This window comes from Camarhynchus parvulus, chromosome 7 (genome assembly GCF_901933205.1).
Source record: "Camarhynchus parvulus chromosome 7, STF_HiC, whole genome shotgun sequence".
In the NCBI taxonomy this organism is placed as follows: domain Eukaryota; kingdom Metazoa; phylum Chordata; class Aves; order Passeriformes; family Thraupidae; genus Camarhynchus; species Camarhynchus parvulus.
This window is the reverse complement of record NC_044577.1, coordinates 11,622,231-11,636,437: the sequence shown is the minus strand read 5'-3', so window position 1 is coordinate 11,636,437 and position 14,207 is coordinate 11,622,231. Positions and strand designations below refer to the sequence as shown.

Here is a 14,207-nt window from a genome sequence, read left to right as displayed (position 1 = left end):
CTGCCCGCTCCACTCTTGCTCCCACGGCCTGACCTGCAGATCATCGCACCGAAAGCAGTTTATTTACGTAAACAATTGTTGACAGAGTGCGATTGTGTGTGTTTAAAAGCTTGGCTTCGCCGCCAGGCAAGCACCACATTGTGCTCACATAAAGCACGCGTTAGAACGCTGCCTGTTTCCCCACGCTGCTGTGCTCTCCCCGGGGCAGGGCCAGTCCTGTCCGGGGGAAGGCAGGCCCGGGGGCGCTGGGCGGCCCTTTGTGCCCCCTCCTACTCTGGTGCCACCTCGTGCTTTGTCCTTGGCACAGCCCGGGCGCGCACAGCGCGGTGCCTGGCTGACCTACTTCTGTGCCGCCGTCCTGCCGGGGAAGCGAGCAGCTGCGTGCCGGTGGGAGGCGGCCGGAAAGCGCCGCTCCTTGCCCTTAGAAATCCCCGCTTATTTCACAGGCAGGGTTGTCTGTACTGAAAACAGGCAGATTTTCCTGCCCGCAGGAAGAGAGGCTCCGAGAAACGCTTGGGCTTTGATTTATATCAGGCGTTCATTGCTGCATTTTATGCAATCATCTGTATGAGTCAGCACGCCTTTGTTTCCTCCATGTAAGGAGTGTGCTGGAAAGCCAACAGAGAGAGAAATCTGTGGACTTGAATATTTCTGAAGATTTTTTTTTTCAAAGGAAAGACTTTGGTACTTTACATAACCAATTTTCTTAAAATGCTACAACCAGTAATACTGCCAAAGAAATTAGGTTCAGGATGGTAGAGAATTTCCAGATTCCACCTAGTTTTAAAGTACTGTTCCTGGCCCTGCTGGCAGAGGACCATTGTTATGTAAGAGCTACTGTTAGTTAGCTGGCTGCCCTAGAACACTGCATCCATCCTGTTTGCTAGCACTAACCCCTCTCAGGCAAACAAATTGGCATGATGAGATTACAGATTATTCTTAGGTTAAAGTCTGCTTTTTAAAGGAATCTGTTTCTGATGGACTGAAGCAGCTCTGCACAGACTGTATGTGTGGGGCTTCGAGAAAACCTCTTACAGCTATTGGCTCCTAAACTATACAGCAGCTTGGGAGAAATCTGTCAATGGAGGTGAACTTTATTGGCTTCAGGTGACTGAGATTAAGTCCAGATAGGGAAATAAGAGACATTATAAAACACCTGAGAATTCAGTGAGGTTATTAGGGCAAGTACCATCAACACTGCATGCAACTGTAAGGCTGACTTTGGGTTTTGGGGGAACAAGCTTGTGTTAGTATATTTGGTATTTTTAAAACAGCTTTTGTTGTTTTCTCTTTAGGTGCATTTTGTGTTGAATTTGAGCTGTTGAAAAAGAAAAGTGGGAGCTTTACTGCTGTACATCCACAGTTTTCACAGTCTCAGTGGAGATTAACTTTGAAGATCCTGTAGAAATCTGGCTTGTGTCCTGACAAGCTAATACAGCCACAACTGATGGAATAAGAAGAAATCAAGAAAGGTGGTGCTACAGTTAGTGTGTATGCTGATGAGCACATTCTAACCCTGTATTTTTATGGCTATGTGTGTGGATAGGTAACTGCATTCTGACTCATGTGAGTGTTAGCTTTTATTATGGCATTACTTGAAAAAGTTGGATTTGTGCCAGAGTCTGAGACTTTGGCCTAAGCACAGTAAGGCTCTGTTTTTAAAAACCCCTTTAGAATTTATAAAAAGCAGTAATGTTCAGGATAGAATATTGTCATTTTTCATTTTGTTAGTATTGTGTGTTGTTGTGGAGCCCTTCCATGGCTTATTTTGGTGCTTTGTGTTTGTTATTAAGCTCATAATGAGCTCTTACTGTGAGCTTGGCATAGTATGAACGTATTTGGCTTTTCTGACTGCTTGGCCTTGCCTAAAAAAGGTCATCTTCATTCTGTAGCTCTGTATAGCATTTGTTTTGGTTCTCTTTATTTATTTTTCCTTCCCTTGTTAATTCTGAATTGTTTTAGCAGTTGTTTAACAAAACTAATTCCCATGAGTCTAGATACTGATTGTTCCACTGGCTGGCAAAAGTGCACCTCTTGGTGTAGCTGTGTTTGTAACTTGGCATTCAGTGACAAGCAGAAATGCAGGCACAGAGTGCAGCTGCTTTGGTGTTTGGTGTTATTACAGGGGAACATGGCACAGAGCATGGAGCTGTTTGTGTTAATGAATCCCCCCTGCCCAGAGCTAATGAATGTACTCTGCCCTTTCCCAAAGGTAGCTGGTAAAGTTAAAACTCTGTTTAGTAACATGAGGATAATAATCGCCTATTTTGATTGAGCTAATTTCTGTTGATTGATTTTATATTCATGTTATTTTATGGTTCTCATGTGTGGAGTTTTTTTCTACTTGCTGGCCACTTAGAGCTAAGCATATGCCTGTGCCAGCAGTGATGCCATGCAGGAGTTGCCTGAGCAGTTGGAGAGGGGATGTTAGGACTCCATGCTATAGTTCAAACAGCTTGCAGCCTAAATGTAATCTTTAAGGTAGATGTTACTTCTTGTGCACACCTCTGAATAGCCATGCTGTGCCAATGTAAAGAGGGCACCTGTTCTGTTTTAATGATGTATCTTTGCAAATGCAACTGCCTGGGTGCAGATTTGCTTAATACATGCAGATCCCATTGCTTGCATGGTTGCAATGACTTAAAAAAATGCACTGTGTCTCAACAGAAAAGTGAGTGTTGTTATGACATCTTAGTAACAACCTCAGGAAGATATCAGAGGTAGGCAGAATGAAAGTGACTTTTGCTCCAAGATCTGCTGTTATGGAAAGGCTTATGTTACTTAACAGAATTGTCAGGGTTGGAAGGGATCTCTGGAGAGCATCGAGTTCAACCCCTGCCACGGCAGGCTCACCTGCAGCAGGTGACACAGGAACATGTCCACGTGGGGTTTGAATGTCTCCTCCAGAGAGGGAGACTCCATGACTTCCCTGGGCAGCCTGTTCCAGTGCTCTGCCACCCTCTATGTAATTAAGTTCTTTCTCAAGCTGAGGTGGAGCTTATGTTTTAGTTTATGGCCATTACTCTTCGTCCTGTCACTGAGCACCATCAAGAAGTGTCTGGCACCACCTCTTGGCACCCGCCTTTGAGGTATTTCTGTGCATCCACGAGATCCCCTCACAGTCTCCTCCAGACTGAACAGGCCCAGCTCCCGCAGTCTCTCCTCATGAGCAGAGATGCTCCAGGCCCTTCCTCATCGTTGTGCCATCCGCTGGCCTCTCCCCAGCTGCTCCGATCGCCACGGTGCCCTTAACGTTCGTCGCTTCTTGCAACGGCGATCGCCCCTCTCGGCCGCGGCCTGGGCGGGAGCCGGAGCCGGTGCCGCTCCGTGCGAGGGCCGGGCGGGGCGGCGGGCGGAGCCCGGCAGGGAAGTGAGCTCAGGCGCACCGGAAATCCCGCCCGTGCCGCGGCCCTGTGTTTGCGCTGCGGGCAGAGAAAGGAGCGGAGCGCCTGCAGCGGCCCAGCCGAGCCTGCCGCACGACACGGGGCCGAGCCATGTCTGACCAGGTACGGCGGCTGTCCCGGCCGCGGGGGGACGGCACGGTGGGCGCGGCGGCCCCGGGGGCGCGGGAGGAGCTGCCTGCCCCCCCCATCCGCACTCTCCGCCGCCGCGGGGCAGCCCCGGCCCGGGGCGAGCGGAGTCGCGGTCGCCCGGAGGGCGCCGGGGGGAACGTTCCCCCAGGGGAGTGTGTGTGTATGTATGAATGCCGATCTCCGGCCTCGGCCAGATTCGGGCCCCTCTCCCCGTGCATTTTAATCCTTTTTCCCTCTTCCCTCGGGGTGTTTCTCGAGGAGCGCGGTCGGGCTCCAGGCGGGGATACTCGGGGGCCGGGGCGGCGTCCGAACGGAGCGGGATCGCCGCCGGGGCAGCCCCGGCCCTGGAAACCCGGGAATGCAGCGAGGGGTGAGCTGTGTTGCACAACTGTTGTTTTCTTTCATTTTCCATTTCCCCGGTGTGTGGTAGGATGGTTTTCCCCCGGAGCGGGCTTTGTGCGAGTTAGGCTAGGCTTGCCAGGTCCTCTGTTCGCCCTAGGAATGCGAAAGCCTGGTTTTCTCCCCCTCCTTTCTCAGCTGAGCGTTGTTTGCCTGTATTAAACACCCCATCCTTTATCAAGGCTCTGTCCTGCCTTCGCTCCGAGTAATATTCTCGTTATGCCCCCGTCATTTCTGTCTTCTGAGCCGGGGACCTAAATAGTTGCTTGTACCGCAAGTTCCTGGGTTGCTCGGCCTGGCATGTATACAGTGCTTTGCTTACAACTATTGCTTTAGGCTATGTGACCTGCTGCTGGAAACTTAAAACAGCGTTCCGGTTTTGTGTTCTGTTTTCCTTTTTTTTTTTTCAATATTGTCGTCATAGGGCACTGTTTTCTGTCTGATTTTTCCCAAAGTGTAGCATCGCGATACTGTCAGTACCTACAAATGGTTCTTGTAGTGCTGCCGAGTCCAAACAGTACTGGTGCCAGCCAGGAAATGAAAAGTCCCCAGAGACAAGGCTCAGCTGAGTGCATGCCGCGTGTGCTTTGGGGAGTAGCCTTGGTGCAGTCGGAGCGGTGAAAAGGAGCCAGCGCTGTGTGCGCCGGTGGTCTTCCTCCCCGCCCCCGGCTTCCCGGCACAATGCAGCTGACAATGGTGCTGCTGCCTCTCCGTGCCTGCGCCTGGGAGAGGGGCAGCTGGGAGAACAGCGATTGCTGCCTCCTAGGAGGACACCTTGCCCCTGTAGCAAAATACGTGAAAGTGACTGCATTTTGAAAAAAGCCAAACAAACCCACCAACAATTTCTGAACTAGATTTTATAGACGGATGTTCACGTGACCCGCTCTGTAGTTGTCTGCATATGTGAACCAAGGCGTGTTTTAACAAATAGCAGATTTCATTAGTTAGGTAAATCCTTCCCCAGGCAAGTTCTGCTAAAACACGTGTATTTTGTCTTTGGGACTGCTTGAAGTATGTAAAATTCCATGTATGTGATAACCTGTTGTGGCTATGTATTTTAAAGGTCTGTGAATAAGGAGCCTGCTGTTTATTTTGAATAGATAAGCAAAACACTGTTAGACGTGTCATTCATTTCTGGAGGCTGTGCAACAAGAACTAAACAGATGCTTAAGTAGAAGGATAATGTAAGGTTATGCAGCACTGTAAATCTTATTCCTCTCTTTATCAATCCTACAAGAATAACTGGATTACCTAAAATTGTGAGTTGCTTGGAGTATCATTCTTTTTGGCCCTGGAACTAAGTTAAGAGGGGGGTCAATTATCATCAGTAAAATAACTGGTTACTTTATTTTCAGTGGGAAATTGACTTTTACGATAAGTAAAAATGCTTGAAAGAAGGGCAGACTTCAAAAAAAACCACATGATTGCTTAGTGGGATCTGAGCAAAATGAAACAAAACACAAATTGTTTTCCCCTCCCTTCAAGTGTCTTAAGCTGTTTTTGCATTATTTGAATCAAAATGCTGTCTGTTCGCATACTGCTAATAAAGAATGCTATAGTTTGTATGTATGTTTTTCACTCCTATAAAAAAATGTAAGTTTATTTGCTTTGTTAGGAAGTATGTTGTACATCTATTCCTCTACTAATTCTGATTTTGATGATTTTTCTTTAAATTCTGAGAATAGAGTTTGTTTTTTTAAGATTAGACATTGAAGTTTGAGCTCTTCTGAAAACTGGAGGAGGAAGCTTGCAATATGTTGCCTCATGTTGTTTGCTTTGTGTGTGTTTTGTTTTTGTTAGTTGCAATAGCAATACCAGTGTGTTTCATCCAAGAAACTTTGCGTGCTTTTTAGGGTCTTTATATAAGTGTGGGACCGTGCTAGGGGCCTTATTTTGTGCTCTTTAGGAAAACTGCAATGAAGCCTTTAAAATCTCGGGCATGAAAAGTTAGAAATTGGAGTGTTGTGGTATTTCTATTCCTTTGTATGGTGGTCTTTTTTATGTCCTGTTTTTTGAGGTACCCTTAAGCACCCATTCTTTTCATAGGGCAAGAAGTCTGGAGGCTTGCTTGCTAATTGCTGATCAGGGTTTTGTTAATTAATACTAGTAGTTTAACAATTTTGCAATCTCCTTCCTTTCTTTATTCCTAAGTGTTTTTGTGTTGCCTTAACCATTTGGCATTGAATGGCAATATAGTTCACTGACAAACTGCAGAGAGCATTTTCAGACTTGCTGGGTCTTGTATCCTAGTGTAAAGTATTTTGCTCCTATTTTAAGTTTTGATTATTGGCACTTCTATTATTTGATTTGATAATATTTCTCCTGAAGCTACAGCTTTCTTTCCTCTTATTTTTGTGGGTGAGAGGTTGTGGGGCTTGAAACAAGCCCCTCATCTTTATGGTTTGAAGACTCCAATTCCCTCTGTTTATTCTACTGTTTGGTGCTTTCCCTATTTGTTTTTAATACTAGAGCCCTCTTTCCTTGAGGGTAGGAATCAAATATGAATCATAGTTTTATCACTCATATTGGCCAGAGGCACTGTCATAGTAGCAATGATCATTAGCAATACCTTGTACAGGATGATTGGGTTTGGAAGCCTGAGTAGGTAGATCTGTTACAATGTACAGAACTATGTAACTACTACAAATACCTCTACTGCTGGGATAATATGTTGTCATGCCATTTGTAAAGTAAATTTAGACAGTGACTGACCTGAAATGTCATGTAAATGTTCTTTCAGTAATAGTGAAACAGGAGCTAGTTTTGAAGCTACAAACCAGATCTGAATCTTGGTCTGATTCCTAGAAGTTAGTAATGCTGCGTAAAGACATTAAAACAGCTGTGCGAGTTATCAGAACAAGTTGCAGCTTCTTGTTTTTCTTTCTGGTCAGGAGTGAATACTAGTGTGTTTCTATTCCTGCAACTAGCCCCAGAAGCTTAGAGTCCAAATGTGTTAGGGAAAACTTTGGTGGGGAACACAGGTGCTCTGACTGTGTTACCTGTGAAGAACTCCTTTCATGCTTCTAAAGTGACTTGCTTGAAGGCCTGTGTATGTCAGGCTATTTGAAAGCCTGAGTTGAGGTTTTGGATTTGAGCTTGAAGGGTGATGAATCTGTCCCTGCAGTTTAAGTTGTGCCTGGGTGGGTATTAAAAAAATAAAAGGTATTCAAACCAGGTGGAGTCTCTGGCTCACACTTCTTTCCATTGTAGAAACTGAATTGGTCTGGGTTGAGGCAGTGAGTCAAACTGATAGAAAGAACACTTCCTCTCTTTCTTTACTCCAGATTGAGACTGGTACAGATGAGAAGGGTGTTTGCTGACTTGCCCTGTGCCCTTCCCTGATCTTTTAATGTTCAAAGAAGTTGTGTGTGTTTAACTTCTTTAGGGAGCAGGAGTAAAAAACTTTAAAAGGTTTTAATCTGGAGGTAGAGACCTGTCTGGATGGACTTAATAGAGAAGGTTAGTATTTTGTGTGTTTTTGGCACTCAATCCTAAATTTCAGGTCCAACTGTACAAAGGATATTTACGTACATTTAGCAAAAAGTCCCTTTTGGGATGGGATCCTGTGGTAGGCACCTGTACATATTTTGTTTATTTTGTCTACAGTGCTAAGAAGTAAATATAAAAGGATGATTTCAAACATGATCAGCAGGCTACCTGTGGTTATGACTACTTGGGAACAGGTCTTCATTGAGCACCCTCTAGACCTGATGCCTGTGTAAATCCCTTTGTCCTGCAGTGGAACATAGCTAAAGGCTTGATGCAGGATATGTAGTGACAGTAAGGAGTGGGGTTAATAGTACCTGATTTCTCACTTGTTTTATCTATCAGCTGGTAACATGAAAACTCTGATGTCCTTAATTAATGTCTTAGAGTGTATAACACTTAAACCCTTTTGATGAGCTTTAGTGCTCAAGCTGTTGAATCAAACTTGTCTGTACAGCTAGTTCTTACCCTGGAAAGATATCAAAACACTGTAGTGCTTGGAACTGCACCTTTTTAAACTTTGAAGTATTGTGGTCTTAAGACAAACGTGTTAGAAGGAAGCTCTTTTGTTGTCATAGAAAAGAAGCTAGCTGACCAGCCTTTTGAAAATAAGGACTACCTTTGATGCAGTGGGTTGAAAAATGTTTGCATGGTTCACTCTCTTTAAGTTGATAGGGTGTTACAAGTACTTTCTGTTTACTCTCCTCCCAATGTTCCTTTTTTCTGTCAAATATCTGAGCCTCCTAGTACTCTTAGTATGCTTCTTGTGGATTTTTGCAGTTTGTTGTCTAGGAGTTAGAGGTATAAAATCATACTTCTTTTTGTATGTCATCTATTTCCAAATGGTTCTTCTCTCATTTCTTATGTTCTTCATGGTGTTTCTTTTCTCTCATTAATTAAACTTCTCACAGGTAGACAGCCAACCTTTCATAATACTATGTTGCTGTTATTTTTGTGCACACACACACAGAGAAAGAAAGAAGACACCTTGGGTAGTTTGATTTCACTCAGTAAAGAGGGTGACAGCTGCTGTACTGTCCAGTGAAAACAATGAAGTGTTAACTGATCAGGTCTTTTTGTGTTTTTCTTGCAGGAAGCAAAACCTTCAGCTGAGGACTTAGGAGATAAGAAAGAAGGGGAGTACATTAAACTCAAAGTCATTGGGCAGGTGAGTTTTTTTACACAATTGCTTGTTGACATTTGATGTAGGTGTGACTTCTTGTATGGTAGAAATGACCAAATGCAAGTTGATACTTTCAGTTCTTCAGTGTGGATCCTCCTCTGCCATAAACTACTTCCAGTTGCCAGAAATGTGTATTAGTATACTCTGGTATGCTTTTTTTCATGCATTGAGGGATTAATTTATCTAAGCGTATGAATGAAATAAGTGGCAAATTTGATAAATTCAGGTCCTCAAAGTTTGTGTAGTACCCTAGGCATGAGATCAGCTTTATTTTTCAGGGATAGGAAGAGGATTGTTGGCTGCCCTGTTGGTAGATGTAGCAGCCAGATGTACGGTGGTTTAGAAGTCTGTATTCCGGCTGCATTGGAATGTGAATGTTGACAATGTTGGCATCTTCTGTGCAAAGAGCCCCTAGCTCAGATGACAGCTAGGATTGTTTGTTGGAGCTGTAGTGTTTGCTGCAGTTGGGTGGAGACAGATGACTTTCAAGTAGGACTAACAGAAACTACCTTACCTCTTGCTGGCCTAATCAGCAGTTACGAGAACATGCTGAAAAGCTGGAAGTGGCCCACATGCCTTTTGCACAGAACCTCTTGCAATCCATTTTATCTGTCACCATTTTGACAGTTGCAGCTACTTGCATCTTATGGCTAGTGGGAAGGACTAATAACAGAATAATAAGACCTGTGATTTCTCCTTAGGTTAGTCTCATGTTGCCAAGTCTGCCTGTATCCTAACTTCTAGATAATTACTCTTAATTGAACGAGGTTTCGTATATATTTTGAAGTGCAAGCTTTAACTTGTCTCTTTAGAATCTTAGAGCAGAAATCCCTGCATATGTATGTTTGTATTTTATAAGTATATCATCTGGGTAAAGATGGCAGCACAGACTGAACCATGGATGGGTTTTAGTAACTTGAAATCCAAAAGCTCCATGTTGAGCCTAAGGCTATACGATGCCATCTGTTTTTTTAAAAAGCACTTCCTGTGGAAGTACACAGTGAATTTAGTGAGTGATAAATCATCCTGGAGGTTCGTGTTATGATGAACCAAGGTATGCATGGTGATAGTTAAATCACATTCCATGTTTCATGTAAGTTTTATATAAGTTTTTTCTTCATGAAATAAGATGAAGTTAGTTTTCTTAATAAAATAGATGAAGTTAGCACTTACTACAAGGAGAGTAATTTTTTTTTCTTTTCTGTCCTTAGGACAGCAGTGAAATTCACTTCAAGGTGAAAATGACAACACACCTCAAGAAACTCAAAGAATCATACTGTCAAAGACAGGTTTGTGAAACAATGACATTCTTTAAACCACTTTTCTCATTGTGCTTTCAAATAAAGACTTTGGAGGTATCTGATGGTACAAACATAATGGATCTCTTAGTTTCTTTTAACAAGTAAAAGTACTCCTATGCAAGACAATTGTGAAGTTATACTCTAAATTAAAGAAATCTGCAATATTAATTGTGTATGTAGGTAAATAGTAACAATTGTTACAGACCAAAACCATATCTTCACTTCCAGATTCTGTGGCAGGTATTGTGGGTTCACAGCTGCTATTTCCAGAAGCTCTGGCCTAGTTTGCCCTCAGCTTTGGGGATAGATGCCTTGTGTGGCCTTTTCTTGGATAAGTGTGTTGGAGTTCACTTCAGGAGATATAATCATAAGTAATAATACTTCGGGGGCTTTTTCCTAATACTTTGAGACAAGCTGAACTTGTCATTGAAGTGTTCTTTCATTAAATGTTATTTTTTGCTGCCTTTCTGGTGTAGGAGGAAAGAAAAGATCAAACACCAGATACATTTGTAGCCAAATCCAAATGGTTAAAATTATGATTCATTTTAAAAACCTGATTTTTTTTTAATCATCTTGGAAATAATTCATGCAGCATTCTTACTGACTAATGAACATGCATGTGTGGAATTCTTTCTTAAAGAAAGAAATAATTGTTTGAGTAAACACAGCTGTTATCTCCCGTGCTGAATTCTGGAGGGTCTGTGATTTCCTTTGCAGCAGTCAGTGCAGTTTTTGGTGTCAAGTAGCCTTTCTCTGGTAAAGGGACTATGAACATTTCTTCCACATTGGCCAGAGGGATTGTTGAAACAGTGTGAAGGTCTGTCCTTACCTGAGAAAATTTTCTGCCTAGTTATTTGCAAGCAGTATTTGAGAGCTAAGTGATAAAATTGTGTTGTATTTCCCATGAGTTTAGTTTGCTTATAACCTGCAAGAGAAGGAAAGGATGAGGTGTTTGCCTTATCTATTGATGTGAAGTATGACGTTCTGCCAGAGCATGGGCACCTTGTGCAACAGACATACTTTAACTTAATTCTGTTTACCTTTGGGATGTTTGTTTCACCTTGTTTGAATGCTGTTCGTTTTTATTCCCCTCAGCTCTGCTCTTTCTTGTTCCCAGTGCTGAGCATTTGCAGAATTGATGATGGTAAAGGTTGTGATTCCTTCCTGTAGCCATAGAAGATTGGGAAAGCAAGGGTAGGAGTTCATGAAGTAAACATCATGTTTCTCCTGTTGCCTTAGGATCCTTAAATAAGGCTGATGCACTGTTCAGAAAAATACTTGTGTAAACATATCTTGGGAGAGAGGGCATAGTCAGTACTTAATTCATAAATAAAGACAAGTTAAAAAAGCTAAGGAAACATCCAGGTTGTTTAGCTACAACTCCAGTGAGACTCTGGAACAAACCCATTTTGGCACTATCATACTTTTTGAGTCACTTCTTGGTAGTCTACTTGAATGCAACAGACTATCTGAGCTCCCTGTGTAACAGGAACTAACACTCTTTTATGACTTTCATGTGTTGTTTTTATTTAAAATGTTTTTTTTCTTGCAAACCCATACAAAATTCAGTAAGTTGGGTTTTTTTCTTATACATATGTTTCTTTTTTAGGGTGTTCCAATGAATTCACTCAGGTTTCTCTTCGAGGGTCAGAGGATTACTGATAATCATACCCCCAAGGAGGTGAGTTTCTTCCTAGAAATATGGTTTGACTATATTTCTTTAACTAGGATCTTTTAGTACAGCAGATAGGCAGTTTGGAAAGAGCCTGCTTGGACCTTCATGTGTAATGCCCCAGAAAGGAGGATGTAGTCACTGCTTGCTAGGGGGGGAAAAACATAAAGGGAATCTTCCCATTGTTGAGCTTGAACTTCAGTATGACTTTGGAATAAATATGTATTTAGTTCACATTTAGTAGATCAAAGTGTAAATAAACAGAAAACAGTTACTTCTGTCCAGTGACTTCCACCAATTGTTACAAAAAAGCAGGAAGAAACTCATAATAATGACCTTCTGGAAATATCAAACAAACTTGTTGACTATGAAATTGAGCAAGTTGCTCTCTCTGAGCGAATAGTTGTAAACAGGTTTTGAGTTGCAAGGTGTAGGTGTTAAGTTGCACTGGGAGCTAGTAGTGCACTACAGATGTAATTCATGTGGCTTTACAGCTGATGCTTTCACTATGATGTTGGTGATGTCCTTGTTCCCCCTAAACAAGGGGTTTAGAGAAAGATAAAACCAGCAACTTGCAGGCTGATGTGGACTGCTCCACAAGTGGGTCTTTGCTGTAACACTTTTGCTTTGACTCAAATACCTAAGTGTGAAGAAAAATGCCCAAAAATTGTGAATATTGTCTAGTGAGATGGAGACTGAAACTTCCTTCACCCCTTTGATGAATTATGACGGGACAAAGGAACAAAGCATAGTATAATTTGTCTAGGACCTGCTCTGATTTCATCATACCAGATTTATACAATTCTTAATAACACTTATTTGCTGTTTTTTTATCTGTTCTCACAGCTGGGGATGGAGGAGGAAGATGTGATTGAAGTTTATCAGGAACAGACGGGGGGTCACTCAACAGTTTAGATCCTTCTGATTTTCTTCCCCTTAATCCTTTTTTATTTTTAAATAATAGTTCTTTTGTAATGTGGTGTTCAACACTGAAACTGGCACCCCATCTCTGGGAGTTTACTTTCAAGCGTCTGGTATTTTGAATTCTCGTGCTCATTATACACTATTGTTTCTGTTTTCATTGTGCTGAACTTCTGTGATCCAGCTGCAACCTTGCTCCCCTCTTCCCTTCTGCCCTCCCCTTTAGGAATACATGTACTCACATGCATTTGTATGTTCACTGGGTTCGTGCATTTCAGGCACGAAGGCTGTAAGATCTGCCAGGTGGGCGAGTGTTCTTAATGACTTCCATATCTGCCCTGAAGTTTTGATGTGTGACTGTCTCACTCCTGGACTATAACTTTCAGTGCGAGATGAAGTTTTTCAGAGAACTAAACTGTGGAGAAGTTGTGTATCCATAACTCAGAGCTATTTTGCTTAAATTATGCTGATGGCCCGATGAGGAAGATCGACGAGTTGGAAATGGAAAAGCTAGAACTGTTGTCATCTGTTCCTTGCTCCAGAGATGGCTTTGCTGAAGACGTGAAATTGAAAACCCTAATGATTTTTAAATATTACCAGAAGAGCCCAGAAGCATTTTAACCTCATATAGCAATTAGTACGCGCAGGTATCCATGCAGGAATGTTCACAGCAGCCAACTGGTGTTACTTTGACACGCTTGTTTGTACCTTTTGGCCTGGGACGTGGGTTTTGAATGGACATTGTCTGTACCAGCTTCATTTAAAATAAACAAGAAAACCAATTTTATAAACAACTTGCATTTTCTTTTCAAATGATTGGAAATGAGCAAAACCATTAGAAGTTCTAATTAGGGTATGCTTTTCCTGTGTCTATGAGTTGAAGCCAGAAAAAAATTGTGCTCTGTAAATATACCTCATAAAATTTTTTTTTCCTACTTGCCCTCATAAAATACTTGATCTGCTTGTTTTTCAGGTGACTCTTAGAGACTACTAGCTGTTTCTTTTCTTGGAAGAGACTATTCACATACAGTTACGTAAATCTTCACTTCATGCACAGAATTTAAACTGAAAATGCAACTTGGAAGTAAATAAAGATGGCTTTTAATGTCTACATTTCATATGATATGGTACCATTAAATAATCTATGATTGATGACATGGAAGAAGTGTCATGACAGTTCATTGGGCATCATTATCAGGGTCTACATGTTCCAGCTACCTGCAGGTTATAAATGGTCAGTTTGAGAACTTGTTACTCAATATGAAAGCTGAGGTGGGAGGATAACAGGCAGAGTAATGGGAAGAGAAGATTTCACTACTCTCCCTGCTTCAGCTCTTTGCAGGTGAATAGGTCTTGTTTGCTAAATCAAGTTCCATATAAATGCCAGCTTCAATTAAAAACGCATGCTGGCATACTAGGAAAAAATAGCAGGTTTTAAGTACTTTTTTTAAATGGCATTTGCTGTAAAGCTAGAGTGCATTTTCTTTCGTGCTTGTGGTTGTCCTGTTCCTGATTTAGTAATAATTTTGTATGCATAGTTGCACTAAGCAATTTTTAAAGAGTAAAATTTTTGTTTACAAAATGTCAGAATATGGGGTTTTCTTAAAGTATTTTATGTAATTCAGTTCTTAACGAAAGAGGGATTGCTACGATGATGTAGAACAACATGGCTTCTCTGCATTTAACTACTACTGCTTTTTTAAAATACTAAA

At 42.0% G+C, this 14,207-nt stretch overlaps 1 protein-coding gene across 1 annotated transcript; it reads left to right on the top strand.

Moving 5' to 3' along the window:
• The first annotated feature begins 3,381 nt into the window (after positions 1-3,381).
• Positions 3,382-13,304, top strand: SUMO1 (small ubiquitin like modifier 1). Its single transcript, XM_030952464.1, has 5 exons — positions 3,382-3,506; positions 8,512-8,586; positions 9,813-9,890; positions 11,512-11,583; positions 12,421-13,304. The coding sequence occupies exons 1-5, from the start codon at positions 3,495-3,497 to the stop codon at positions 12,487-12,489; spliced, it is 306 nt and encodes a 101-aa protein (XP_030808324.1). The 5' UTR covers positions 3,382-3,494; the 3' UTR covers positions 12,490-13,304.
• Positions 13,305-14,207: the final 903 nt, after the last annotated feature.